Consider the following 27,010-nt stretch of genomic DNA (forward strand, 5'->3'; position numbering starts at 1 on the left):
GAAATTACTAATTAACGGCACACCGTGCACTATGACTTCGTGGTTAAAAAACATATGTTATTTTTCATGCTATGTAGTATCTTAATGTCTTAAAACTAGTTTGTATTTTAATCAAATTTTGTATATCATAAATAATCTCTATCTGATGTTCACTAACACAAGGAATACAAACACATGTATTAATTTGAAGCGCAGTGAAATATCTATAGTCTGTGGCTTGATCACAATGATGTAATGATGTATCATTTCAGAGTTCAGTCAGAAAAGTTTATTTTTCCAGATTGGCAGTGTTGGTTGCATGAATTATTACAAGGAAAACTGTATACTATTGTGCAGGAAAATGTTTTACAGTTAATTCTGCATGCAATGTGTCATTTAATAATAATGTGTATTGTAATGCATCTATTATCTTGCCAGATAGACTGAGGAGATGGGACTTTAGGTGAAAAAGTAAAAACTCACGTAAATTGGTTGATGTAAAGTGTTAGAGAACCTGGGTTGTATTAATTTTTTGATTAATGCTACAAGCCATAATATAAGTGCTAAAATTATGAATTATAAACAGTATTTTCCACTGTCTCCATAAAAAAGTAATTATTTAGTACACTAAATCTGCAAATGATTTAGGTTTCACTTATTTTACAAATGGCACTTTAGAGCAAAAAATATTTTAAAGCATAACTGAATTAGCTGTTTGTCTGCTAGTGAAAACTGTCAATTTTTTTTAGCAAGGAACAAGTTGGGGCAGGTTAAAAATGACTATAAGAAAAAGTGAAAAGACAATAAAAGCTGCAAGCAGCTCACCAAAATCATAACAACCATTGTGTTAACATGAAAAAAAAATTTATTTCATATTTTTATTTCCATTTTAAAATTTAAAATCTTATAACACTGTACATATTCACATGATCTGTAAAAAAAATTACACAAAAACAATATAACAATATACTAAACAAAATAAAGCATAAAAAAAAATTCCATCCAATAGGTTTCTACGCCAATGATGAAATTTCCTTTAAATCCGTTGCTTTTATTTAACATAATTGATAAAATAACTATCAGTAATGCTAGAAAAATTCAAGTAAATACAGCAAAAAATAATTATGGAAGTTGGTGCATTTCAGCCTGAGGTTCGGGCCGTAAAGAGTGGTTAAGTGGCATAAGTGATGCAGTTTAGTCATAACTCATGTCATAGAGTATAGAACATTCAACTATTCACTGAAGCAGTTTCCATACAGTGAAGAGATGAAACTGTGTCAGTACAGTAATAAAAGTTAAGTACACATTGAAGGGCTGAGATTTGCCAAAACAGTTACAAAATGTCAAGTAGATGTTTTTTGACCATAATCAAATGTGTAATAATTTTACCTTGATGACGTTTTCTTTATGATGCACTGTTTTTGAGATTAATGTGAAAATGAGACATTTTTGAAGGATTGGGAATTGATTATCATGATTACTGCTTGTTATGAGCATATTTTGTACTGGTAGCTAGGTTTCACTGTATGTAACTAAGTGAAATGTTTATGTTTATATACCTATATATACATTAGGGATGGGCCAATCAAATCCTCAAATACAATAAAATCCTTAGTCTTCAAAGGATTCAATGTTTTAGGTAACAGATTCAAAGAAAAATATTAGAGCAAATAAAATAAACTGAAAAATTAAACATTGATAATCTGTTACCATTCCCCAAGATATATACTTTTAACATGTAATTATATAAATAATATTACAATATGTATTGATTCTGAAAACTTAGTTTGCGGGGGAAAAAAAAAAAATTTAATGGGTTAAATGTTTTAACAGCATAGTTAATAATTTTTATTATTTTTTTCATTTATTGTAAATTATTCCATTTTTGACCCTTGAGACCTAGATTCAAGAAAATGGAGATTCAATCCATAATTAATAATAAATTTATTTTCTCCTATAGGTTAGAGGATGGCCTCACAATTCCCAATCCACAAAAATTCTTAAGGTATTCTTGTTTATCTTATGCCTACGTACTTCCAATGACATTGTTCGTCTACATCTATCCCTGATAAGTGATAAGTAATAGTTTAAACACTTTATGGCAGTTAACATAATCAGAGAGCTGGCTGAGAAATTTATACTTAGTGACATGTATAAAATTATACATACAAGCATGATATCTGCAGCTAAACTGAAAAACTACAAGTCAACAGGTACAAAGTGCAACTCACGGTTCTTACAGTTCTTGAAAGTCCTTGTATTGCTTTCTTGGCCTTGAGAAGCCCCTCAATTTTTTTTTTATGTTTGTGAAAGTAGAATTGTACTATTGTGTATTACCACTGACAGTAGTGAATGTTAGGTACTTTTGCCATTGAGTTGAGGTCAGCATTCTTATAACATATTGATATTAGTGATGTGTCAGTTCTATGTTTTTCCCAGTTCTCGGTTCTGTTTGAGTACTTCAATATTGATTCTCCGTTGATCCCTTTACACATTTTCCTGTTACACCTAAAATACAGGAAACAGGATGTCCATAAAAGAATGTTCTAGTTTCAATGGTATATTTTAACAGTTTAATTTAGACTATTTACAACAAATAATACATCAAACTTAGTTTTTCTTACACATTTTCAATGTGTGCACCTTTAGTTGTATGGCACACATTTAAACCTAAAGTCCAATTATTCCCACACTTTGGTTAACAAGTCAGAAGTAATGGAAGCAATAACCTCTTCCATTTTGTTGTCTCAACTCTGGAAAATCAAGAGGTTGTTGCTGAACGTAGACACAATCTTTTATAACGTCCTAAAGGAAAAAAATTAAATGGCGTTATGTCAGGTGAACGTGGAGGCCAGCCAAAAAGAGCTCTGTCATCTCTACCATTACGACCAATCCAACGGTCAAGGACTTAGACGTTCAACCACTATTGTACAAAGCGATTCCAATTTTGGGGGAGTTGGGGGGGGCACAATCCTGTTACCGAATAAAGATTACAGGTTCACCCTCTACTAATTGGGGAAATTATGTTCAGGAGTCGCCATTTTGCGTAGGCGGTGCTGCAAGGGAGAAAACATCAAAGCACTACTCACACATGCGCTTATCTGAAACTGTTTAAGTTACTTTTTAATTGTGAGCTGGAACCAACATGCTATAATGCTAACAGTTGATACTATTATATTTTTAACATTCTTTTATGGAGATACTGTACATTATGTCCTAATAGACAGCTTCTCTATTTACTCAACACGAATCATAGCACTCCAGTTTACTGATCTGAACCACAGACAAGTCACCTAGTCTCACAAGGACACTTTTAATGGCAGAAATTGTGTATTGGACAGAGAAGAGTAAATAATCATTACACTAAGTACTGCAAACTAGGAATGAGGTACAGTAACTACATTGTGTGGCGGCAGCAGGATCTAGTAATGTATATTAACAACTGCTATTTTCGTGAAGTGAACTTTTGTAGTGTGCACCTCTAAAAATTGTTGTTACATGAGGAAAATCTAAATAATAAATATCTGTTCATAACAGATTTAACAAATAACAAAATATAGTAAAACCTAATATGGCAATAGTGCCGCTGGCACCACAAAAAATTTAGCACTATTTATATACACCTAAGATGAGTGAATTCAATTCAGGTAAGTCGCTGGTAGAATGATCCAGAACATTCCCCATTAGTACAGACATGACATTTTCGTGAATTGTGGTTTAACGACGTATTACGCGATAACTACAATTTTATTGTGAGACATGCTAATATATACAAACATTGTTTAAAACACAAATTATGGCACGAAATACTGCTGTTTTTAAAAGTTGATTGTTGCCATTTCTGAACATGACACATGGTACATCATACATATGTAACACAGGAAATAAATTTCAATAATAAAGTATTTCAATATATCTAACGCAGTTTTTTTTCCCCTACTACTAGACATCTGCGAATTGTGATTTTTCAGTTTGAATCGAATTTCAAAAAAATTAGGGTTTCAAAATTTTTTCAAATCAAATCTGAGAATATTTATTAAAATAACATAGATCATTAAATATTTTTAACATACCACCTTTGAAAAACTTGTCACATAATTCACAGTTTAAATAAAGAAACCCGTAACAAGAACGTGATTTGTAACTACTATACGCATAACGATCGTGCAGGTTAACTCAGTTCCTGACAGAGTGCGCGCGTGCATGCAGTCTGCGAGCTATCGATATCAATCTTCAACTACGTGTGTGCGCTCTATACAGGAATACAGGAATCAACACAACCAAACTGGCGCTGCTTACGTTTTTATAAGCGGTATAAAGCGACTCCCAAGACGTTAAAGATGAAGTTTATAACTTTTGAAAAGTCTTTAAAACATGATTTACACATCAGATTACTTTGTAATAGGATTAATTAAGTTAGTAAACAGATTTATCAGAACGAACGGCGTAAACTGCGTAAAGCAATAAGCGCATTGTAAACAACGGGAATTTTTTGTATTACATCAAATGGGGTTAATACCGGACAGGAATAAAATGGTTCAAATAACGGGAAAATGTAAATAACGGTAACGTAAATAAGGGGTTTCGCTGTATAATTTTTGTAAGTGGAAGATGTAATCGTCCATTTACATTTCTTTATGGGAGGGGGGGGGGATGTCTTATATTAGTGTATCCGGGCCAGATTTTGCAAGTCGAATTATTGTAAAATGAATTCGATTCAAATTGACGAATCCAATATCAAAAAATTTGAACTCGAATTCGGAAATTTCAAATATTCGCAGAACCCTACTTACTACAGCACCAATCAATATTATTTATGAAAGACATAAACGTGATACATTACTCTTAATGCTGTGCGTACAACACAAAGTTATACATTTCATATCTTCATTATATCTTGTTAATTTGTGAAAAAGCAAGATGGCTTTGTTTACAAGAGAAGCTATTATGCATTTTATATTTATACCTAGTTTTACGTAAATTTATTTTATTGCTTGATGTGAGGCAAAAATTACGTTTTCCCTGAAAACGTTGGAACCTATGTAAAAAATAACATAGAATTAACCTTTCTTTTTCGTTTTTTTTAGACTTAACGTTGTACATAATAATTTTATAGTCTATGCCAAGAAATAATTGTTAATGGGATAAGAAAACATGTTCCAATATGTTTTACGCACGTTTAGGCCCGTCCCTTTGTTTACACTGACACCCGGACCTTGAAGTAACTCTGTTCCAAACTTTTTCACAGCCAGCACAAGAGTATTTGTGCGGGCAATTTTCAAATATTTACTGTCGTGTCCCACAGGGTGTCTATATGGGATCACGACCTGATTAAATAAAGATATGCTATAACGCAGAAGTTAGGTCAAGTCATGTAATTATCCTTCTTTAAACTGTTACTAACATATGATAAAAGAGCAAATATTCTATAGTTGCTGGAGAGATCTGAGCATTCAGAAACATTCTCAAGATTGACTATTACCTATATAATTATTCTAATTTTTTTTTTTTTTTTAATTTTGAACATAAATTGACTAGTGTCTTAAATGCCTTATGTAACTTATTTCAACTGAAAAGAGACCTGGAACTCATATTAATATTATTTGTTTGGTTTTTAAAATTGTATCGTAGAATGCTGAAAGTCCTTGGAAATACACACAAGATACATGCAAGAACTGTAGGAAAGCAGGCACTACGGGTAGGAATGAGAGTAGAACATCGCTACGGCCGGGTCTTCCGTCTGGCACGTGATGAGCACGTCGCGGAACTTGTCCAGCAGCTGCAGCAGCTGCGAGCGCCTCAGGTTCTCCGCGTACATGATCTCCTCCACGTGGTGGCAGCCCCGGAGGTAGCCCTGCCGGTCGAGCCTCACCAGCAGGCGCAGGTCCTCGGGGACGGTCGCGGCGGGGATCCTCAGCACGGCGGCCCGCTCCTCCTCCGAGAAGCCCGCCAGCAGCTCCTCGGGCACCGCGCCGGGGCGGCGGCCGTCCTCCGCGAGGCTCGCCTCGTTGTCGGTGGACACCAGGGAGCTGCTCTGCGGGGCGGCGGCCGTCCGGCCCCGGGCCCTCGGGGACGCCGCCCCGTCGCTGGTGCCCGAGCTGAGCGAGGTGTCGCTGGCCGCGCGGTTGGCAGTACCCACGCTCAGCTGCTCGTCGGGCGTGCTCTGGTAGCTGCCGTCCCTGGTCGAGCCCGGCTGCAGCCCGTGGCTGCTCCGAGGACGCTCCTGTGCAACATAACAACCAACACAGGAACATGCCAATCTTGTTTCGTTTCAGAAAAACTAAACATCACGGATAACATGGATATAATAAGAAAATAGTATTTTGTTTTTATTTGGCCCAGAGTTATTACTTTTCAGGGTAATGTTTTTTCCAGTTTTTTTTCACGTCATTTCGCGATTCGCCCAACCAATAAATGACATCTGTGAGGTTGATTTTTTTTTTTCAAGGCTTTCAACAATGGTTAGATAATATTCTAGGTCCTCAAGCCAATGTTTCATCAGTCTGTACGGGTAATGGCGCCTTAGGTCAGCTCGGATAATGCAGAACCTCGGTTAATCGAGACACTTCAGAGATAATTTCCATGTGATTTATATGGACAATCTCCTACTATTTACACTTAATGTGTGACTATAAACTGAATATAGGTGTGAAAAAAACAAAATGCAATATAGCAAAAGGCTGATGGAAAAAAAAAACTTTCATGACATCCAGCACAGTTACGGTTGTTTATTTTGGGATTGACCCTGTCCTTTAGTTTATAAGGTACCATTAATGTCAGCGGCAGCATTTTCACTTGTGAAGATTAATCGTCATTGAAGGAGGACAAATTCATAACCATGTATGATTGAAAATGTGCTCGGTTCTCACAGCTACTTTCTTGCTAAGTGAGCAGTCAGTAGCATTAAGAGAAGCAGAAGTGATATTACAGATAAATACACTCAAATGTTCTCAAGAAAATTTTTTTTTAACATATATGTTCCTAGAACGAAAATTTTGTGAGCTAGAACACGAAAACTATATCCAGAGCATAAGATATTATTTTACTGTATCAGTTGCAAGGATACATTTTAGCATATACCATGTTTTCTCGTATAATCGTCGCACATTTTATTCTAAAATCAAGTTTGAAAAGTAGGGGTGCGACAATTATGCGGAAAAAAAAATTTTTGTTAGGTAAAGTTATTCATAAAAACAAAACCCGTTCATGGAAAGTACATTTATTTAAGAAAAGGTGGAGTATACAAGAGCACGCCAAACAATCTATATTAATAATTCCTTAAACAAAAACCTTTCTTCAACTTTAAATAGAAAAACCAAAACTCAAACGCGAACGCAAGCCACTTGAATCTGATGTGAACTAACGTGTCGTAATACATACTTGCCACGAAAGAATGCGGGCTATCAAATTTAATTAACTCGGCACCTGACAGAGAGCGCGCGTTGCATCCAATCGGCGAGATATCGATATTCGACTACATGCGCGCGCTCTATACGGAAGCAACATAACCAAACATAAATGATGCGCTGGCTACATTTTTATAAGCGGTACGCCGCGGTAAAATAGACAATCAGATAAAGGAAATACTGTTTAAAAAGTCTTTAAAAGAAAATTTACACCAAACAACTTTGTATTTCCGTTAATTAAATAAATATGTGGTAATGGCCGAAATTAAATTTTAGATTATACCTACACCACGGCGATGCAGACGATCAGATTTTACACGTCAAACAACTTCGTATTTTTCCGTTAATTTATTAAGTAAGTGGTAATGACCGAATAAATATTAGATTTCTACTTTAAAATACATCGTTTTATACGGAAAAGATACCTACACAAAGTGCTCGGCATCTACTAGCGGGACCAAAAACATCAAGTGACGTTTACGCGAGAAGTTTTTTTATCCCAATTTTGACAGCCTAAAATATGGTTGCGACGATTATGCGCGTGCGACGATTATGCGATAAAACACGGTAGTTAGTTAATTAAAATTGATTCGTGAACAACGCTTTGTCAAAACTTTCTTCAGCAACAAAATTTATGCTGTTACTATTTTCAAAATGTAAATAAAGTGTGATTCTCTTTATTCATTTTCACCCTTGTGACATAAACTTATTTTATATATTTGGACACCATACTAACAATATATGAAATGTTTAAAAATATGTATTATAATATTTACAGGGATATAAACATAAACTGTAAGTATAAAATTGGCTTTAACGGGTGATTCTAACTTAATTTGTGATTTCAATAACAGATTACAGTTTGCAGTGAGGTCAAGACATGAAATTCGACTTGTTCTGTAATTTTAATATAGTCTAGTATTAGAGAATACTAAATAACTGATGGAAAACCAGAACAAACTATTTTTATTGTTATGAATTCTGTGTTTTATTATGCAATGAACTATCTGGACAAGTACAATTATTCCCATAAAGTTCAGAATCATGCAAAGATTACTATCGAACATGAATTAAAACAATAATTAAAAAACCATTACCTCATTTCAACACAGGACATTTTAGTTTTCCAATTGGTTATCTCTGTTATTGGTTTACTAGTAACATAGAACTATGTTATCTAAACCACTGGAGATTCAAAACTTTGACAGAAATGCCTTACAGCAAATGGCATAAACTCTCAGAAAGCAAAGTTAAAATAAAAATAATGTTACTAGTTCAATCAACAGGGGTAGAGTAAAACATGAGTCATCTGTTTTCCAGGGCTACCTCCGGACAATACAAAACAGTGAAAACGTGAATCTAAAGTTAATGGGGAGCTCTGATATCATTAAAATAATATGATTCTAATGACAAAACCGATTGAAAAATGTGGTAGCTGACTACACACACATTCACAATATAGTATTAACACAGTACATACCAGTTTTTTGCCAACATTCCCTATTTTTAGAGACATCCAACAGATTGGTAATTCTTAATCCTTCATCAAAACGACGATCGTTCTTTCAATATCCACCAAGAATATCTCCAACGAAGATCAAAAGTTCAGTACATACAAGTCAACAGCAAATTGTAGAATTCACGGAACAATGACTGCTTCAATCAGCTGGAACGTAGGCTTCTTCTCAGAGGTGGCAGACGAGATGCAACATCGATGGAGGGATTCGATGTAGTAATATTTTCGGTGTGGTGGAAAATTATCATCCTGTAGTCTGTTTCATCTGCATTACGTACTTCCAGATGAGTTCGTTCAAATAAGAATTTTTGTAGATTATTCACACTGAAGTTAAGGCTTCTTCTTATGATTTAGCCTACTCTTAACTTGGTACAAAACAATCAATGTCCACATAAAACATAGTTCACTTGGTGATGATAATTTCTTCATTAGAAAATCTTGTTCTTAAATATGTAACTCAATCTTGTTTCTTCGAAATAAAGTGTTCAAAATTTGAAAATCGTTGACACATGACTGATCTTCGTTAAGGTTGAAAATAGACTAAAAACTTCCAAACAAACACTCTGGATGTATGAACTTCTTACTGGCATGTAATGGCCAATCAGCACAGCTCTTATAAATATAAAAATCACAAATTACAAAGGACACTTTTAATTGGCTATAAACAAAACTTGAAAATCAAAGACAAAGTATTCAACTAAGAAGTTAAACAGTATTGAAAAAAAAAAAAAAAAAAAAAAAAAACATACATTCGGAATTGCAAAGAGTAATTGGAAAATATGTTAAAATACTGAATTCCTCTATTATTTAAAAAAGAATAATCCTTAATATGCATGTTAAATTAAATCAAGGCAAGGATAGTTCTTACAATTAAAACTGTATTTTTAAGAAATTAATCAGGAGTAAGATAACGTAGGGGTTACGTACTGGATTCATATGTCGTATATTCTGGGTACAATTCTGATATGGCCACCCTAATTCTGATTTATTTATATTTATTATTTATTTATTAAAAATAAACTTTAATTTTGTTAAATTGTTTTCAATCTAAGATATGCAAAGTGATATTTCCAATATATCTCTGTCAATATTAATCACCCATTTATTTGTGTAGAGAATTAACCATACTGCACAAAAGTACACTAAAGTATGGTTTATTTACAGTCACTACAAATTTAAGTCAAATCAATCTATGCGTGAAAAGAGCGGGTACAGAATAACATCCTAGTAGCCTAGCCACTGATACAACTGTTGCAGATTCACCGATTCGGAACCAATATAGGAGAAAAAACATTTTTGTTAAAATATTCTTATATCTTTACTCAATTACCCAAACAAACTCATTCTAAGAAAAGCATGCAATGCAAATGTACATGTATTTTAGTTTATAAATGGAATATAACCTCTTTTTTTAAAACTCATATATGAAACTTGTTTTCATTTATTTTGAGGGTAAAAAATTTTTGCTACTGTTCCACACAGTTAAGTTACCCCCATACCCGCTCCCTACTAGGCCATTTCTCCATAACAAATATACGTCTCCAACCAAAGGCCGGGAGTGGGCAAAAGTAAATAGCAGAGTCATCAATTTAAGGCTGTGTGATTAGCAGTGAGATATGAAAAGTAATTCCAAGCCAACAAATTATTTAAATTCATAAAATTTATTTTACCAGGTGCTAATGAACAAACAAATACACAAACATGGGAATGTACAGGGCTCATGAATAATCAAAAAAGAAATTACAGCTAAACTAAGACACTAAGGCAAAGTGCAAAATGATCACACGCACGTGATCTCTTTATCAAAAAGAAAGGAGCCCCATAATATTGAAGCAAAGAAAACAGATTACCTAATAACTATGCAAAATTAACTACATTACAATTAATTTCATAATGAAATATGATAAAGTCTTTTAAATAGGTAATAAGAGTCCTGGGGTGCACACATGCAAAAATAAAACAGTTTAAATTCTACAAAGTTAAAACAAGACATTAATCTGGCCAGCAAAAGAAAACAGTTTCTCACAAAAAATAATAAGATTTGTACACAGTCCTGCATTATACTGACATAAGTATCTGTTTTAGTCCAGTTGGGTTTTGTTTCAATAATAACAATCTAAGGTTAACTAACAAATTAGACTTCAAATGGATTGGACCATGCTATAAAATTTGCTATGAAATAGCCAAGGTTCAAAAGTCATCTGTATTCAATGCAACAGGAAATACAATGAAGTTAATATTTACTCTAATGGTACGGGAATCTTATTCAACTTTACTGAGAACTCTCTTACTGCAGGGACAACCTCCAGATTTCTAGTTTAGCAGTATAATATAAACAAAATGGCTAAATTCTCAAGAAATATACAGAGGGAACAACTAATTTCATATTGTGTGGTCTTTACCAACTGTCAAAACAACACTTTCAAACACACTATAAGCATAGACAAATTCTAAAAACATTTTGCAGTGGTTACAATACCTGGAATAAAATAACTATATACTTTTGGCATCAGTTCTCGATTAAAATCCCAAACATCATAGGGTTCTCTTTACCTGGTCCATGGCAACTGCCATCTTCCTTGATCGGAGTCGCTGGTCTCGAACTGAAGACTGGAAACTCGGATTTGGATTGTTCTCTCGTAGAGTCGTGATGACTATCCAAGTAGAAGACTGTATAAAGTCTCGTCGTGCACTCCTGGCAGCTGTAACGGGTCCCAATATCCAACCCGGTGACCACTTGAACTTCTTCTGTCTTGACGGTATTCAGTCCTTTATACTCGTCAATGTCGCAGTTGTCAATAGAATTTATTCGTCGATAACTACTCTTCTGGAATTTTCAAGTCGTGATGAGTTGTCTCTTCTAAGTAAGTCCTCGACACCATCCTAAAAAGATCTCTTCACTTAGCTTAGCCTCCGAAGACAACTCAAATCTTCATTATTTCACTTGGAAATATCTCACAAACTCCTACAAGGCGACATCATCTTTTCTTGTACACCTCCACTGATGTACATTCAAAACAAACATTGGCTATATTTAACTTACTTTGGCCTGATATTAACTTCTAGATGCACAATCTCATATACGTCCTTCACTCAGATTGGAATCTTACTAATAAAATGTTCCAAACATTTGGATTAGGGATTTATAATAAATTCTTGGCATGTCCTGGCCAATCAAAACTGTCCTTACAAAATCGTTCTGACCTCGGGATTTGGCTAATGTGAGTTATATATGTAACAAACAACCATGTTACTTAACTAAACTAATTTAGGGTTCTATAAGGAATACTTACAATCAGGGCTCGATTTTAGCGCCTGTCCGCCTGCCCGGGACAGGCAAAATCTCGTCCGGGCAGGCAAAATAAAAAAGGCAACTGTCCGGTGGACAGGTGCAACTTGTGACGCCGAGGTTATTCGCACACACTAATGCAGCAGAGGTGATTAATAACATTTATGCGACCGCAAATAAAACGTCTTTGACAATATCTATAAATAAACAATAATGGCTGCTCTTTTGTGACGGACGACTCTGGCTATTGTATACCGCGAGAAAAAAAGTAGGTTATGTACAAACCGTTCTGAAATCTTCTGAATCATAATTCTTAAAATCTTACGTTCACGTCATGATTCACGTAACATAGTCGTATTCGTATGCTAGAGATGCAAAACGTCTCACACCGATGATGTTTGTTTTTGTTGCCATGTTTTAATATTAATTTCGTTGCAGTGCAGCCAACAATTACGTAATTTACCGTTGTATACTTTCAAAACATAATTTTTTTAATTTATTGTCTTTATAAATCGCGACTTTACTAATTCCTTGCTCTACTTTAACATAGTTTTTTTTAACAGAAAAGCGTTTTCGCGTGGTTAACATTTCACGGCGTACTCCAGATGCAGCTGACAGTGGCTGCAGTGACTGCGACTGCTTGAAAATTCGCCTGTCAACTGTTGCATCAAAAAATAAACATTACTTGTTTACAGAGGACACGGTAATCTTTTACAGTTTACCTTGTCACGGCGATTGTTAAATATTTATTTAACTGCGTTACACAATGTGGAAATTCATTACTGGTGCTTCAAAACCACCAGAAAAGAAAAACGGACGAGGACAAGTCAGAATATAATGTTAAATATGACAAAATCGCCCGGTCCCGTACCTTTTTAACGTCTTGGTGTTCCGAGTTTCTTTGGCTTCGTTACGACACAGAAACAAAACAAATGTTGTGCAAAGTCTGCGAAACGCATTCAAAATCATCTGGATCAGTTTTTGTTACGGGCTGCTCAAGTCTGTAAAGACTGAAGTCTATAAAGACAGACTGGCGAAACTGTCTAAATGATGATACACTGTCTGCCCTCATGCGTGTTCAAATACAGTCACCTTCTGAAAGTGAGTTTGATCCAGCACCAGCAATAAATCTCTGGTATCATAATGTTAAGAGAAAACGTTGACCCTTTCAGCCTCCTTATCGAAGATGTTCAAGAGAGAATCAGCAAAGTAATTCGTGTAGTGACTCAGACAGAGACTCGTCTGAAAATGATGATTAAATAAGGATGTTAAGTGTGTGATAAAAATAGGTGCAAAATATAGCAAAATTCCTTTTTTCTCACTTTTTCAGCGACTTTGAATTTTTTTTTATTTGGGTAAAACAGCGGACAGGCAAATTGGATGGCGGACAGGCAAATTTTCGATTACACCTGTCCGTTGGGCAGGTTAAAATATTCCTTAAAATCTAGCCCTGCTTACAATAAAATACTTGAATAAACAATTAAAATTCACTAATATAAAAAACAAGATAATTACAAAAACCCTCGCCCATTGGCTATCAACAAACTTAAGAATTCCAAAGACACTGAAACTAATAAACATTAAATCAATATTGCTAAAATTAATGCACAGACGGAAAACTCAGAATTGCAAAGAGTAATTTGGAATAAGACATTAAACTATAAAGTTAACAATTTTCTATAAATTATATAATTTAAAGAAGAATATTCCTTAATTAGATTTAAAAAAACACAATTTGCATAAACCTACCTATAACTGAGAAATAGCAAATGTACCTGAGGGCCGCTGGGACCATTCGCGGTCGGCATGAAGTACACATACGTGTGCAACTGCAACAGGAGTCTGTGCTGCAGCATCCAAACTACCATCTGGACCAGCTGCGAGTGCTGTTGCGAGTACTGCAAAGGGTTGATCTTCTGCCCTATTGATGCAGGAAGAGAAAAATCACTCATGATCTGCAAACAAAAAATACCCATATCATTTCTACCCTCAATGATGCCACAACACAAGTGCCTCATACAAAACAGTTCAGCTTAACATCATAAAAATAAAACTATCTGCATATCTGATCAAGGCCATCAAGAGGAAAGTGTGGGGCAGATTTTTTGGGGCCTGAAAACCAAAAAATTCCTCATAACATTTTGTGATTTTTTTAAATGCCTGGGTTTACCCAAATAGGATTAATATTACAAGTATATTGTTAAAAGAATTTACAGGAAATTTTGCAAGTAAATTGATGGCACACATCACGTTTACAGTTACGGCCACAGTTAACATTTACACTCTTTATATTTTTTTAAACTGTTGGGTTGTACATTAAACAACAGAAGTGGGCCCGACACAATTATTTGCCCCCAGACCCATGGTTTCTCTTGACTGCCCTGTATCAATATATGCAGTGTGTTATGATATATCTGGATACTCAACTTTTACTGAAATAACACCAAATTTTTTACAAACAAATCATACAATCTTTTTGGCCCCTCCCCTATCATTTACATACAGAGAGGCGTGCTGCATGCCTCAGTCTCTCGTGCTGGTATTTTAAGTTTTATTCAGTTCTTTTATCTGTCACTTTATATGTTTCACTTATTCTTTTATAATTATTTTGGTTTTATTAATTAACTTAGTTTGGAGCGGAACCTTTTTCCACGTGTCTGAGTGTACCGGTAAATTTGTGACTCAGTTATCAACCTTCGTGTGTGTTTCGTTTCCATACCACTGCACGGCGCCACCGGCATTAAGAACTTGATCTGCAAGCTGCAGAGGACTCCGACAAATGTGGCCGAGCTAAGGACATCATGGGCTTTGGTCATGTCCATGACTTTGTTTCTACGATGAAGAAGTTGAACCTCCCCAGCGGAGGAGGAGCAGTTGAGAAAACGGCAAGTGGCTGCATTTTGACACATAAGCAATGACCTTATACCAGGCCATCAGTCTGTGTTTAGCGTGTGTTGTGACTAAATTTTATATGTCACACATTCGTCGTTGAAGCTAACGATTTCGTTCTTCAGCCCGTTTTTCTAAGGTGTGTTGTAAAAGGTGCAGTAAAACTGTAGCAACTGTGACTTTTTTTTTTGGACTTCTATCATTTTGAGTATAACTGTGGGCATTTTTTAAATGGCCTTTGTTTCGACTGCCATTTTAATGGTCTTTGAACCCATTAAGCAGAATCTCGCACTCATAAAATTTTAGCCTGGTTATGGTTGGACATAAATATCTATGCACATTGGCAGGTGTTTGGTACCCTTTTGTGTGACTGGTACAGCTACAGCAATCCACTTTGTTTGTCTTATGGAAGTAGAGTTTGTGAATTTGTAAGCTCTAGTGTTAAGGAGAACACTTGAAGTCGACTTTAGATTTGGCAAAGATAATTGGTTGTGTTATATGTGCATTCTGCAACACATTTATACATGAGTGTTGAGGCATTCACTTGTGTCTCTTTTGTAAAATATTTATTTATTTTTATTTATTTAAAATTTATTGTGACATGCCCACCAACAATCGTTAGACTTGGATGGTGGGCACGGCAAACATACAAGACAAACGCAAGGTTATCACCGCAAACAAATGGACTCCCACCCCTGTCGGCACCATTGCAGGTAAGAACAGCACATGGCCAACACACAAAGACAAGAGTAGGCCTACTATATATTAGTGGTGACAACACATACAACTAATGCAACAACCACCACAACAAATACAATAATATCACAAACATTTTTAAGTACATACAAAACAAAATAAAGAGAAGAAAAAATCTCTGTTATAACTATTTACTAAGTTATTAACTAAGGCATTAACTAGATTGCAAAATTACAAATTCCAATTTATTCATCCGATAGAATTAAAAATTTAATTTATTGTAATTAGAACTCAGTCCATAGATAAGGTTGTTTTTGTTATTAACTATGCATAAAGTATCTTAAACGACTATTTAATTGTGGTACTCTCAAGCCAGAATTTTCAAGGATACACTTACAATTAATTTTAGAGTTGTAGCAATTTTGAATAAAGAGTGCGTCATTTTTGTCTCTATGAATTGAGAGATATGTAATGCTAGAATAATGAAATCTCTTTAGATTAATTAATTAAAATTTATTTTGAATGCTTTCAATTTTATTGCTATCAGTCAACTTTATGTTATTCCAAATGCACACACAGTAGTTTCTGACAGTTTTTTGTTTATATAAACCATTTTACTATGTATGTACGTATTCATAGATGACTGGCACTCATGATTGTCATAGCAAACAACTGGAGTCATGCTACAAATGTAAAGCTATATTTTAGTCAAACTTGTGTTGTATATGTATTTTTCTAAAAAAAACACTCTGAGAACACTGGAGAAACTTAAATACTCTCGTCCATTTAAAACCTAGGTCGGACTGAAAAAGAGAAAACCACTGATAAAAAAACTCATTTAGACATAAATGAGGCAATCAAACTTTTTACAGATATCAAATGTCTCTTTTCATTTACTTTAATGGAGAACTGTTAAAAATCTTCAACATTTATTGATAATCACTGTTTAAACAACATTTGAATGCAGTTTAACGTAAATTTCCCTATACCAACTAAACAGAGTAGCTGCAGAATGACGTCACAAATTGTTAGCCAGAGACAGACATGCAAAGAACACCATTATAGTTTCACAATGCTGTATAACAAGCTCGTCAACTGAACCTTACTTACCCTCTACTTTCTGCTATCAAAGTGATTTCCAGCTTGTAAAACGACACCTTACAGGAACCTATGCAGAATTTCATTTGAGGGGGGAGGGGGGGAAGGGCCATAGAACCACTCTGCAAGTCGTTTGCTTTCAGATTCTTTCCTTTTGTTGGTGGCAAAGATGACAGATCTCCCCCTTCCCCTTCAAAACCATCTGCCCCGCACACACCCGACACATGGTCGCATTCACAGCTGATGCAGACGTTCAGCATTACTTTTAATTTCAGCCTACATTCTTTACTTTGGCCACAGACAGGTTTAATAGTGCGATAGTGTATGCATTCTGCACATGCTCACACAGAGACATGGTTTCTTCATAAAATGCCAATAAAAACCTTTTGGATCGCACTGCAGCGGCTGCTGCTACTGTTTCAAACGTGCGCGCGTTTGCCGACCTCCCGTCAGTCGTAGGTCCCCTTCCCTTTTCCTCCCCTCCTTCCTGATGTGCCCTTTCTTCCCCTACCTCGCCGAGGTGCTTGCGCAGTGGCGTAGGCAGGAGGCTCTATAGTGTTGGTCCGCCGTCGGACGAGGGTCTTATTCGTCCTCAGTCCGTCGCAGCATTAGGGTTTTGTGATTCAGCTGAATACTTTGTCTGCGATGTGATAGGTTTGCCGTAATTAATCGCACGAGATCACGAACCGTCATGGTTTTGCAACAGCTGCGGTGTTAGAATGGTCTATGTAGCGCAAGGGTAGCCGCGTTTTTAACGTAGTTTATAAATTCTTCGTGCACCTTCTTTCTATTTTTTTCCTTTCAAAGTCCTGTGTTTAGCTACCTTTAATTGGTTTGATGTTAGTGCCTGATAGGCGTGGTGCTTCCACATCGAGCGTTGCAAAGCCATGTCTGGTAAGTGTGCATCTCAAGTGCTTTCTCTCTTTTTTTTGTGTTATGATTCCGTGATTAAATTTTTGTAGTGATCAGTACATTCTTAAATTATTATCTGTTATGTCTTCTGTTCTGTGTTGAGTCTCACCCCGTCTGGGCTATGAAATAAATTTATCTTTATATAGCTTGTTCTCGCATCTACGAAGTTGCTTGTTCGTGCGTTCGCCCCGTTAGATTTCATAATTGCGGACATTTCCATGCTTGTGAAATATGCCTTCTCACGTGAGTTATTAGTCTTTTGCTTGCCCTTTTGCCCATGGGTCGGTCATTTGCTGTAACATTTCACTAAAATGTTTTTTTTTTTTTTAATGTGTAATTGTATTTGCATATTACGCGTTGCTGCGCAATATATCTAATTGTATATCCATGTATATGCATTTGTTCAGCGTGCTGCGGCATTAATCTTTATATTTCGTTAAAGTCAAGTTATTTATTGTATGTTATTGTGCTGTTTTCATATTTAATCACATAGTATTTGCATTTTGAGGTTTGTCTTAATATAGAAATTTTGTCATCTAATTTGGAAAATAAATAAGAATAACGTCTAGTTAATACAATTATGCTTGTTCTCTTGTTTAAGATCACTCAGCTATTATGTTCAGAACACCCGACTTTGGCTGCCTAAACCATATTGGGCATTGTATTTGTGTGTCTTTCAGCGTGGAAGTGTAGTGTGTAATTTGTTTATCAAAAAAAACTAAACTATAGGGGTTGAACTGCAAACTGACATACCTGCAGCAGATGAACCCCAGGGAAGTGCTCCGAGAACTTCTCCACCAGGGGGGAGTAGATACTGGTGGGCGCGTCGGGCGCTATCACATAGACGTTGTTCTCGCACAAGGGGTATATCACAGTTGCTTTGGCCCAGTACAACAAGTGGCCCGTTAGCTGGAACACCTGCGAGTGAACAGAACTGCTCTCAGAGCTCCACAGAACAGGCACAACAGCCGCTTCCAACTTCATTTTATGAGGCACGTTAACATTAAACTGGTTTGAGTTGAGTAGATCACAACCAAATGTAGGCAAAATACAAGCAAGTAGGAAGAGTAGTACTTACCACAATGAAGCAAATTGTGCACAACGTAGCTTGCAAGAAGTGACACATAGGAACAAGATTATATGGGGGATTGCGATAAAACCAAAATAACACAGAAAAGCATGCCAACACACCATGTATCACAAATATTTAAGTCAAACACCCAAAGCACCAAAATGTGATTAAAATCATGAAACTAATCAGCATTTTCAATCATAACTTAATTCTATTAGACAAATACGTAATCATTTAAATTTTAAATTCAATGAAAGTAATTTCTTCAGCATGAAGTTTGTACCATATTTTATGCAAAAAAAAAATTGGAAAAAAGTTTACTTCTCTTTAATCTTGCGACTATTTTACATTATGATGATAGTACATTTTTTAAACATAAAAATACTTAAAGATTAAGTTTATGTGTTCTGAATAATTAGATGTGCTTACTAAAAATCATTAAATTGTAAATTTGCATAATACATGCATCAACATGACACTGATTTTGAAGAAATTAGTGTTATATTTGTTCAGTAATATGCTACCATCTTTAATAAACATATTTCATAAAAAATAATACAGAAATCACCTGTTTTAAAAACTAAATCGGCCTGCAAATAAAACCATAAAATATTGTCTCTACCCATTGTGTTAGGCAGTTACCCCAATGTTTGGGAAGAAGGAAAATTCCATCTAGATAGGTAATAAGAATGTCTATTGCCGGATAGAATCAATCCCAAATAGCAACCTTGATGTCTCCATTAAAGCCAACACTTTGTCCTAACATTTTTAGGACCTTCCTCATGCGTGATACGAGCAGTTTTTTAGTCTGACAGTTGGTACATACATGCTAACAGGCAGCAACTTTCCTTTAAATACATTTGCTTTCATTGTATACGACTGCCAACTATTCTGAGATGCATTTTGTAATACATGCCCAAAAAGAACCATTTATAGTTTTTTTATGCACAAATGATAATAATTTTACTAGAGCATCAAAATAATATTTTTAAAAAATGTGGACAATGACTGTCCAACCCATTAAACAGTACATAGTTTAATAGTCTTGAAAGAGTTAAGAAATTTATTTTTATAGTCCAAAAAGATGTGTCACATAGTGACAAATCTGAGCTGTTTGCAGTATGTTGCTCAATCTCTCACTTCTTCATGACTTGAGCAACAACAATAACTGTGACAGCAAGTGGCCAAACACTGTCTGGCAGAGCAATGATTCCAGAACATGGTATTACAAAAGGCTTATGCAGACATCCTGCTTTGCAATTCGTATTTGTCGCTCTTCTCAAACAATCAAATGCTTACCTGAACACCAGGGGTGAATTTTCCTGAACTGACTTTTAAGTATCTTTCATCTACATTTTGGCTCATCTTTTTTTTTCTTCCTTGTCTAATGCCTTTAAACCTTAAACTGGATTAATCTGAACCCAGGTTGTAATTCTGGTTATCATTTGCATCTTTATTTTTTTTTTCTGAAAATTTCTAATGTTTCAGTAATACTTTTAATTTAAAAATTTATAAAAATAGATTAAATAATGAAAAACAAAACACAACAGTAAATTTACAATATCTGTATTCCTAATAATTTTAACAACTTACTCTTTAACCAGAGCAAATTCCACCTGCCAGACTTTAACATGTTGCTTGAAAAATAGCAATAATTTTGTTGAAGTATAATGAATTACCTGCGACAAAGTGAGATCAGTATCTGCTGCCAGTGTCTGAAGACTTTTCAAGGGACTGTACATTTTGATTAGACGCACAAGCGCCGGTGATGCATCAAGTGGCAAGTCGTCCAATAGCTCTGCAGAATCTACTAGCAATAACAACCCATGATAAGGCCTTAAGGATTGCAAACATCTGCAAGGAATAATAACTACAATTAACAAATTACAACTGAATAAACACACACACAGTTCATAATTCTACAAACAAATTTATGAGCTATAACCTTGAGTAATAAAAATGCAATGCAAATGATTAATACCATACAACAGTAAATGCTCTTTAATCCAAATCGTTCAGGACCACAGATGTGCCAGATTAGCGATTTTGCTGGATTATCAAACATAAATAAAGTTAAACTGGGAATAAATAAAACAAATTATTCTACAAAATCATGGTATTTTAAAAAAGTGGTAATATGGGAAGAAAAAATACACATTGATGTTACTTTTTAAACATATCTCCTGAAAAAAATATGAACTCAAACAGCTACGGTGCCTACAGAATGTGCTAAACCAAAGTATAGTAGATTAAAGATCAATGAATATACCATTCTAAATATTAGTGCATACAAACAATATTTACAAAACAATGTCTTTGCGACCCCAAATTTTTTGTACTGTGTAAGGAGCACCCTGTACTCTTATTCTAATTCTGCTCCAGCCATCCTGATATTGGTTTCCATTGGCTTCCCAAAATCACTCTAGACAAGTGTAGGCACTGCCAATTCCTTCGCTTAACATCCTTGTTACATGTATCATGTCAATTGCCTACAAAACTTGCTCTCCACAAGATGTTAAGACAAAATAATGCTTAAAAAAATCTTAATACTTGAAGTAATGCTAATCTGAAAATCCTGCTAATCCAAATTATTAATATTAAAAAAATTCATTTTTTTGCATTTTACCATTTTTTTAATATAATCTTGACATACCTAATTATTATTTTTTGTGATTTTGTGCTTTAAGAGTATTATCGGCTGTGTTACATGATAACTAAATGCTTATAGATGTATTTTACTACACGCAGTTGCATTATGGCAATTAATCGGCTTATCGAAAATATGGTAATCCGAACAGGTCTCTGCCCATATTAGTTGGGATTGGCGGGAGTAAGTACTGTTGTTTACTATCTCACAAGTTTAAGTGAACTAACAGTAGCGAATGTAGTAAGACTGACTTCTGGATTGTTTCCGGTTCTATGATGAATCCCTTCTTGTGGAACTGGTGAACCTTCTGGGGCAGGCAGAAGCTGACTTCGATCCAGCCGTTGATGCGCACGTGGACCAGCCCCGTCGAGATGAGAGAGTCATACAGCGACCTCAGGTCCCTCGCCAGCGGGCTTCGCTCCAGGACCAGGTCAAACGGGGAAGGAACATCATCTTGCACTTCCGGTTCCGGCCTTCAAACAAAACATCAGTTACTACAGTTTTATGATCCCCGCATGAACATTAGTGTCTACTCTCCACTACTACTACTACCCTTGTTTCCAAAACAGTACATTATTTTAATTCTACCTTCAATGGTCACACACAATTAAAAAAAAAAAAAAAAACTTTTAATGGAAAATGAGAATAGAACACACACATTGACAGCTGACTAAGCCACAACTCAAAAAATTTCAGTACATTCAACCAATTACATAGAATGCAATTGAGTCAGAAACAGATTATACACAAATAAGTGGGAATAAAATGGCCAATGGTTGCAATCGTAATTGACCAATATGCACTTGGTATACTTACCCAGTACATTTTGCAATATGCAGGATTCTGCAAACACAATCACTCAGGAAATATAGGTAATAGGTAAGTAATGAGTATAGATTTGCAACCAAATTAGCGGAGCTTAAACTCACTGCTGTGCTGGAATAGAATATTTTAAGAACAGAAAATTCACAGCATAAAATTATAACATTTTAAATGGAACAAATGAAATGGCATATTTCTACATCAGCTATAGAAACTGCACCCAATGCAAGTCAAATTGCAGAATTGAGTAAGCTCATTGCATATCATACTTACTATGGTAATAATTTACACTTTGTTGGGATAACATCATACAAGTTTGTGGACACAAAACATTGCAATTAACACTTTGACTATTAATATTTAAGAAAATTAACTTGAAGAAAAATTTATTCTAATATAATTTAAATAAAAATATTAATAAATTTGCTATTGTATAATTGCATTTTATGTAGGCCTATTATTTGACTTGTCCAATATTTGTTAAAAGAACAAATAGGTATGTTTTAAATAAAGGAATAATATGAGCTTAACGTTTCTCTCAAACTGAGGTCATTTTAGACCCATGAATGGCGAAAACATGGTTTTTCATAATTATTTTTAAGCATGAAACACCCAATACAGATTCTTGAAAAAAATTCAAGGAGACTTGCATTACACCTTTATCTTCATTTCTCTGCCATATAATGTTATTGTTACCGCTTAAGTATCGTAGTTGCCTCATGAACGATAAGCCTGCACGCCAGTTCAGAGCCTTGCGTTAGAAGCATCAATGAGGTTTCCACTTATGATTCTCCTCATTAACATTGACTAGATGGGCCCCTTTAATACTGTTAATAAAAATTCTATAAAAATATATAGACATACTAATCATTACCCTTGAAAAGATACATTAAACTACTACTTCATTCCAAAGAAATTTTTTATAAAAACCAATGAAATTAATTTTGGGGAGGGTAGGGGGGGAGTAGAGAGAGATGTTTCAAAGGGGGTTTTAAAACGTTTTGTTTAACACAATTTTACATACCTTTATATTTCTTACCACTACTGAATTTGAGTATAAGGAAAAATTTAAAAAAACAAATTACAGGGATTATCAATAGAAATTTGTAAAACCCAAAATTATACTGAGGTGGCATGTCAGTAAATCACGAGACTCCCATTCTGTAGGGCATCGGTTCCAATCTCGGTCTACTACACCCTTTTCCGTTTTCAATGGCTTCCTGAAATTACTCCAGGCAAATGCAATCCCAAACTTAACTTTTAGATTTTGTTTTAGAACCGCTGCTATTCATACAAATACTAGGGAAACTTAACTTTGTTTGTAGATAATTCAATATTAGGAAAATATGACTTATAGGTAGATAAATGGTAATATCCCAAGCGAACCAGCATAAAGCTAGAAATGCCATAGGTTATAATGATAATGAAGAAAAGCCCAGTCTACAATGCAAACTGCAAAAGAAGTCATAGGTCGTAACATAAATCATTGGTTGATTTGTATGGTCGTGCTAGTCATGCAATAACATAAAAGTCTTTAAAACTAAGACTGCCATGACTACAAAAATCAAAACAACATTAAAAAAAACTTTGAAATGTAGTTATTATCTGTTAAGAGTATAGCAAAAAGGGGGGCGTATCTAAGAAGGAACATTTTTAATAAAATTGTTTCATATGTGCATTTTACAGAGATTATTAGTATGAATATAGGTACATTTAACTACACTGTGAACATCAATGTGACGCAAACTGTTACGACCTTCGAATTCGTTGTCGACAAAGCTTTAAAGTGTGATTCGTCAAAAGCCTTTCTGTCGTACCTTGCTGCAACCTCATCATGAGCTGTTACCAGTATTTTAGTTTCTTTGCTTACATAGCCACATCTTATTTCTTCACGCCGCAGAGCTACACCAAGTCTCTTGCTCAAGTCATAATAACATTTAACAATAGAATGACTTGCTGTTGCACGTAAGGCAAAAACAATGTTCATTAAAATTATTGATGGGTTTTCTTCATTAAAACTAGATGTTAGCAAAGTTGGATGACCAACAAATCTTACATCATTTACTTTCAATTCGAATTTCTGTTCGCAAAGATCTTTCGTAACAGCAAACAAAGTCGATAATACCTCATCCGAAAATCCAGTTAATCGTCCTTTATAAATGTTAGACGTTTGCGGAGGGGGGCTTTGGAGCAGATCTTCAGTAACTGTCAATGAATAAGGATTTTTTCGTCGCGTTTGCTGTCCACATTCTGATTTTGTTTCAGCTGCATAAGGATACCTAAACAACAACCTGTCACCCTTGCTATCACTCTTCACGAGGATAACACTAAGAGGATTTGGTTCCATTTCCTGAGGCCTACATTAGACATTTTGACATATCTACAGGTTAGAACTCCCACCAAACTGTACAAAATTTCGGAACAGGAAGATAATGCTACGTAAATACAATAAAATACATATCGCCAATGAATTTACAATTACTTTTAAAAATCCGCTTTAAAAAATAAAACTGTACTAAGATTAAAGTCCTCATTTTTTTTCCCTCAGCTCTCTTTCATTTCACAGATATATCATATATTAGTTTACAACCAACGAGTATACAATCAATATTAAACTTGCATCCATACTTTTTCATTAGGCTAGTTTCCAGAACCTTTATTTTAGATATCACCCAGGACTGTATTCTTGAAGATGTCGGTAACTTTAATCTAAAGCAAAGACTTCACTTCAACAAGGGGGTCTATTCCTAACGCTGTCGGAATAATTCCTCTAGCAGAATGGCTTAATTTCGACAGAGATTTGCTAAACCTTAATCTTGAACAAATGCTAACGAAATTAAGTAATGGAAGGACATCGCAAACAATCGGAATCATTCCACCACCTCAATTGCTAGCGGAATTACAATTCCGATAGAGATTTGAAAGTTTGTTGTTCTTTGGAACTTCGATTTGTTCAAAATACTTGTCCGAAATACTTTCAGAACCACAACTGTTCACTGCTCTGAAGGTAACAATGTACATGGCAGTTGAGTGGCGACATTTCATAATAGTTTAAAAGGTAATGAATGAGGGCAATGAAGTAAGTTGCACATCAAAACGAGAACTAATATGTGAATTGGCACCTAACTCGGTGGTTAGACGTAGACGATGCATTACAAAGATTTCTCCCTCAATGAAAGCATTAACTTTCTCTACTGCATGTGGATTTTATTTGGCCCTCCACAAGCATCCAATATTTCTGTTAATTATTACCACAGATAAGCTACATTTTTTTTTTGTTAAATTTAGGACAATAATTTATTCTGCAAAATGTAACATTTTCTGTCTTGTCTTTATATTGCTTTGCTCGGGTGTTATTTTATTTTTAAATATTACTTATTCAACTTCTCACACACAAACTTCCATGTTCACCAGCAAGAGAACAGTAATGAAGATCATAACCATATTCCTAGTGCACAATAGGACATGGCTAGTCCTTTATTTATAGGGAATATATATCGGTATCCAAATCAACGATCTGTTGCCCAAATTCTGCGCATGCACAGAACTCACTTTTTTCTTGATTTCGTCGAGATGGCGAACCCCTTTCTATTGCTATTAACTTGTATATATTGTTTTTCGTGAATATAGGGGATGACGCCGACCGCCGGTGCTCCCTCTGGTTCGCACAGGCCGTTATGTCACAACAACACTTACTCTTAAGTGCGCCGAACACGCCCGAGCGTGATGTCCGCCGAGTGTGTGAAAGTGCGCCGCGACGAACACCAAAGCGACGTCAGCGCCCGGCCGGGTGTGGCAACGCGCCTAATTAATTGTATACTTATTTTGTCAAATTAAAACAACTAAATTAATAACAATTTAAAAGAGGATTCATGTAAGGGAAATTATGTCTAATGGTTTTATAAGCATATATTTTGTAACTTGTCTTTAAGTCCAAAACTGGCCGGGTCGGTTTTCCCGCGTTTCACGTGGTTAGGCGCGAGGCCGCAGGGCGGTCTCGCGCTCAGTTACCGTTGGGAGCTCGCAGGGGTCGGGCGCTCCGCGAACGTCGGGCCATCAGCTCTAGCATCTCTTCAACATTTCAGCAATAGTGTAAGTTTTGTAAATCTTTTAATCAGCTCGGCGCCGACCCCAACCCAGTCGCACGATATTTCGTGCGACTTTTAACTTATTAAATTCTTCCCATCAGGGAACTTTATTTTCATACGTAATTCCATGTCCAGTTTAAGGACTGCGTAGTAGTGGTACGCAATTTTCGGCTCATTAGCCAATTAATCGTCATCGTCGTAGATCCTCCGTAATAAGTGTTGAGAATAACACTGACTAACTTTCGCCTTTTAATTATCATCATTCTAAACATGTACTTTGTAACGTGTGTTTTATCTAAATAACTTTCATTTCCAAGGGACTTTTACGTGTACGTCTCCAGCTGGCATGTCCACGTAATTTCAGAGACGTTAATATTTCGTAGCAGGCTAGACTGCAAACAATCCTGAACATAGGAACTTTTCTACGTATTTACCAGCCAGCCTAAGTTGTGGCAACACCAGTTTCGTGTTTATCTGCTAAACCTTTCATAGGGACGAGAATCCACTGGTTCAGCTTATCGATATAACTTTGCAATCTATCTTGGTCGCGCGAGCCGTTACATACAGGGATACGCGTGTCACAGCGGTCCGACAAC

At 35.5% G+C, this 27,010-nt stretch overlaps 1 protein-coding gene across 4 annotated transcripts; it reads right to left on the reverse strand.

Moving 5' to 3' along the window:
• Positions 1 to 175: 175 nt before the first annotated feature.
• Positions 176 to 25,109, reverse strand: LOC134534740 (GATOR complex protein NPRL3). 4 transcript variants are annotated; one of them, XM_063373246.1, is made up of 6 exons: positions 24,144 to 24,938; positions 21,756 to 21,977; positions 20,537 to 20,711; positions 18,539 to 18,703; positions 13,966 to 14,145; positions 176 to 6,202 (listed from the first exon to the last, which is right to left on the reverse strand). In XM_063373246.1, the coding sequence occupies exons 1-6, from the start codon at positions 24,671 to 24,673 to the stop codon at positions 5,672 to 5,674; spliced, it is 1,803 nt and encodes a 600-aa protein (XP_063229316.1). In that variant the 5' UTR covers positions 24,674 to 24,938; the 3' UTR covers positions 176 to 5,671. The 4 variants fall into 4 exon arrangements, 3 of the variants coding, with proteins under 3 accessions (XP_063229316.1, XP_063229317.1, XP_063229318.1); XM_063373247.1 differs by lacking the exon at positions 24,144 to 24,938 and adding an exon at positions 24,955 to 25,109 and having other exon boundaries at positions 177 to 6,202; XM_063373248.1 differs by having other exon boundaries at positions 177 to 6,202; positions 24,197 to 24,284.
• Positions 25,110 to 27,010: the final 1,901 nt, after the last annotated feature.

This window comes from Bacillus rossius, chromosome 8 (genome assembly GCF_032445375.1).
Source record: "Bacillus rossius redtenbacheri isolate Brsri chromosome 8, Brsri_v3, whole genome shotgun sequence".
Classification (NCBI taxonomy): Eukaryota; Metazoa; Arthropoda; class Insecta; order Phasmatodea; family Bacillidae; genus Bacillus; species Bacillus rossius.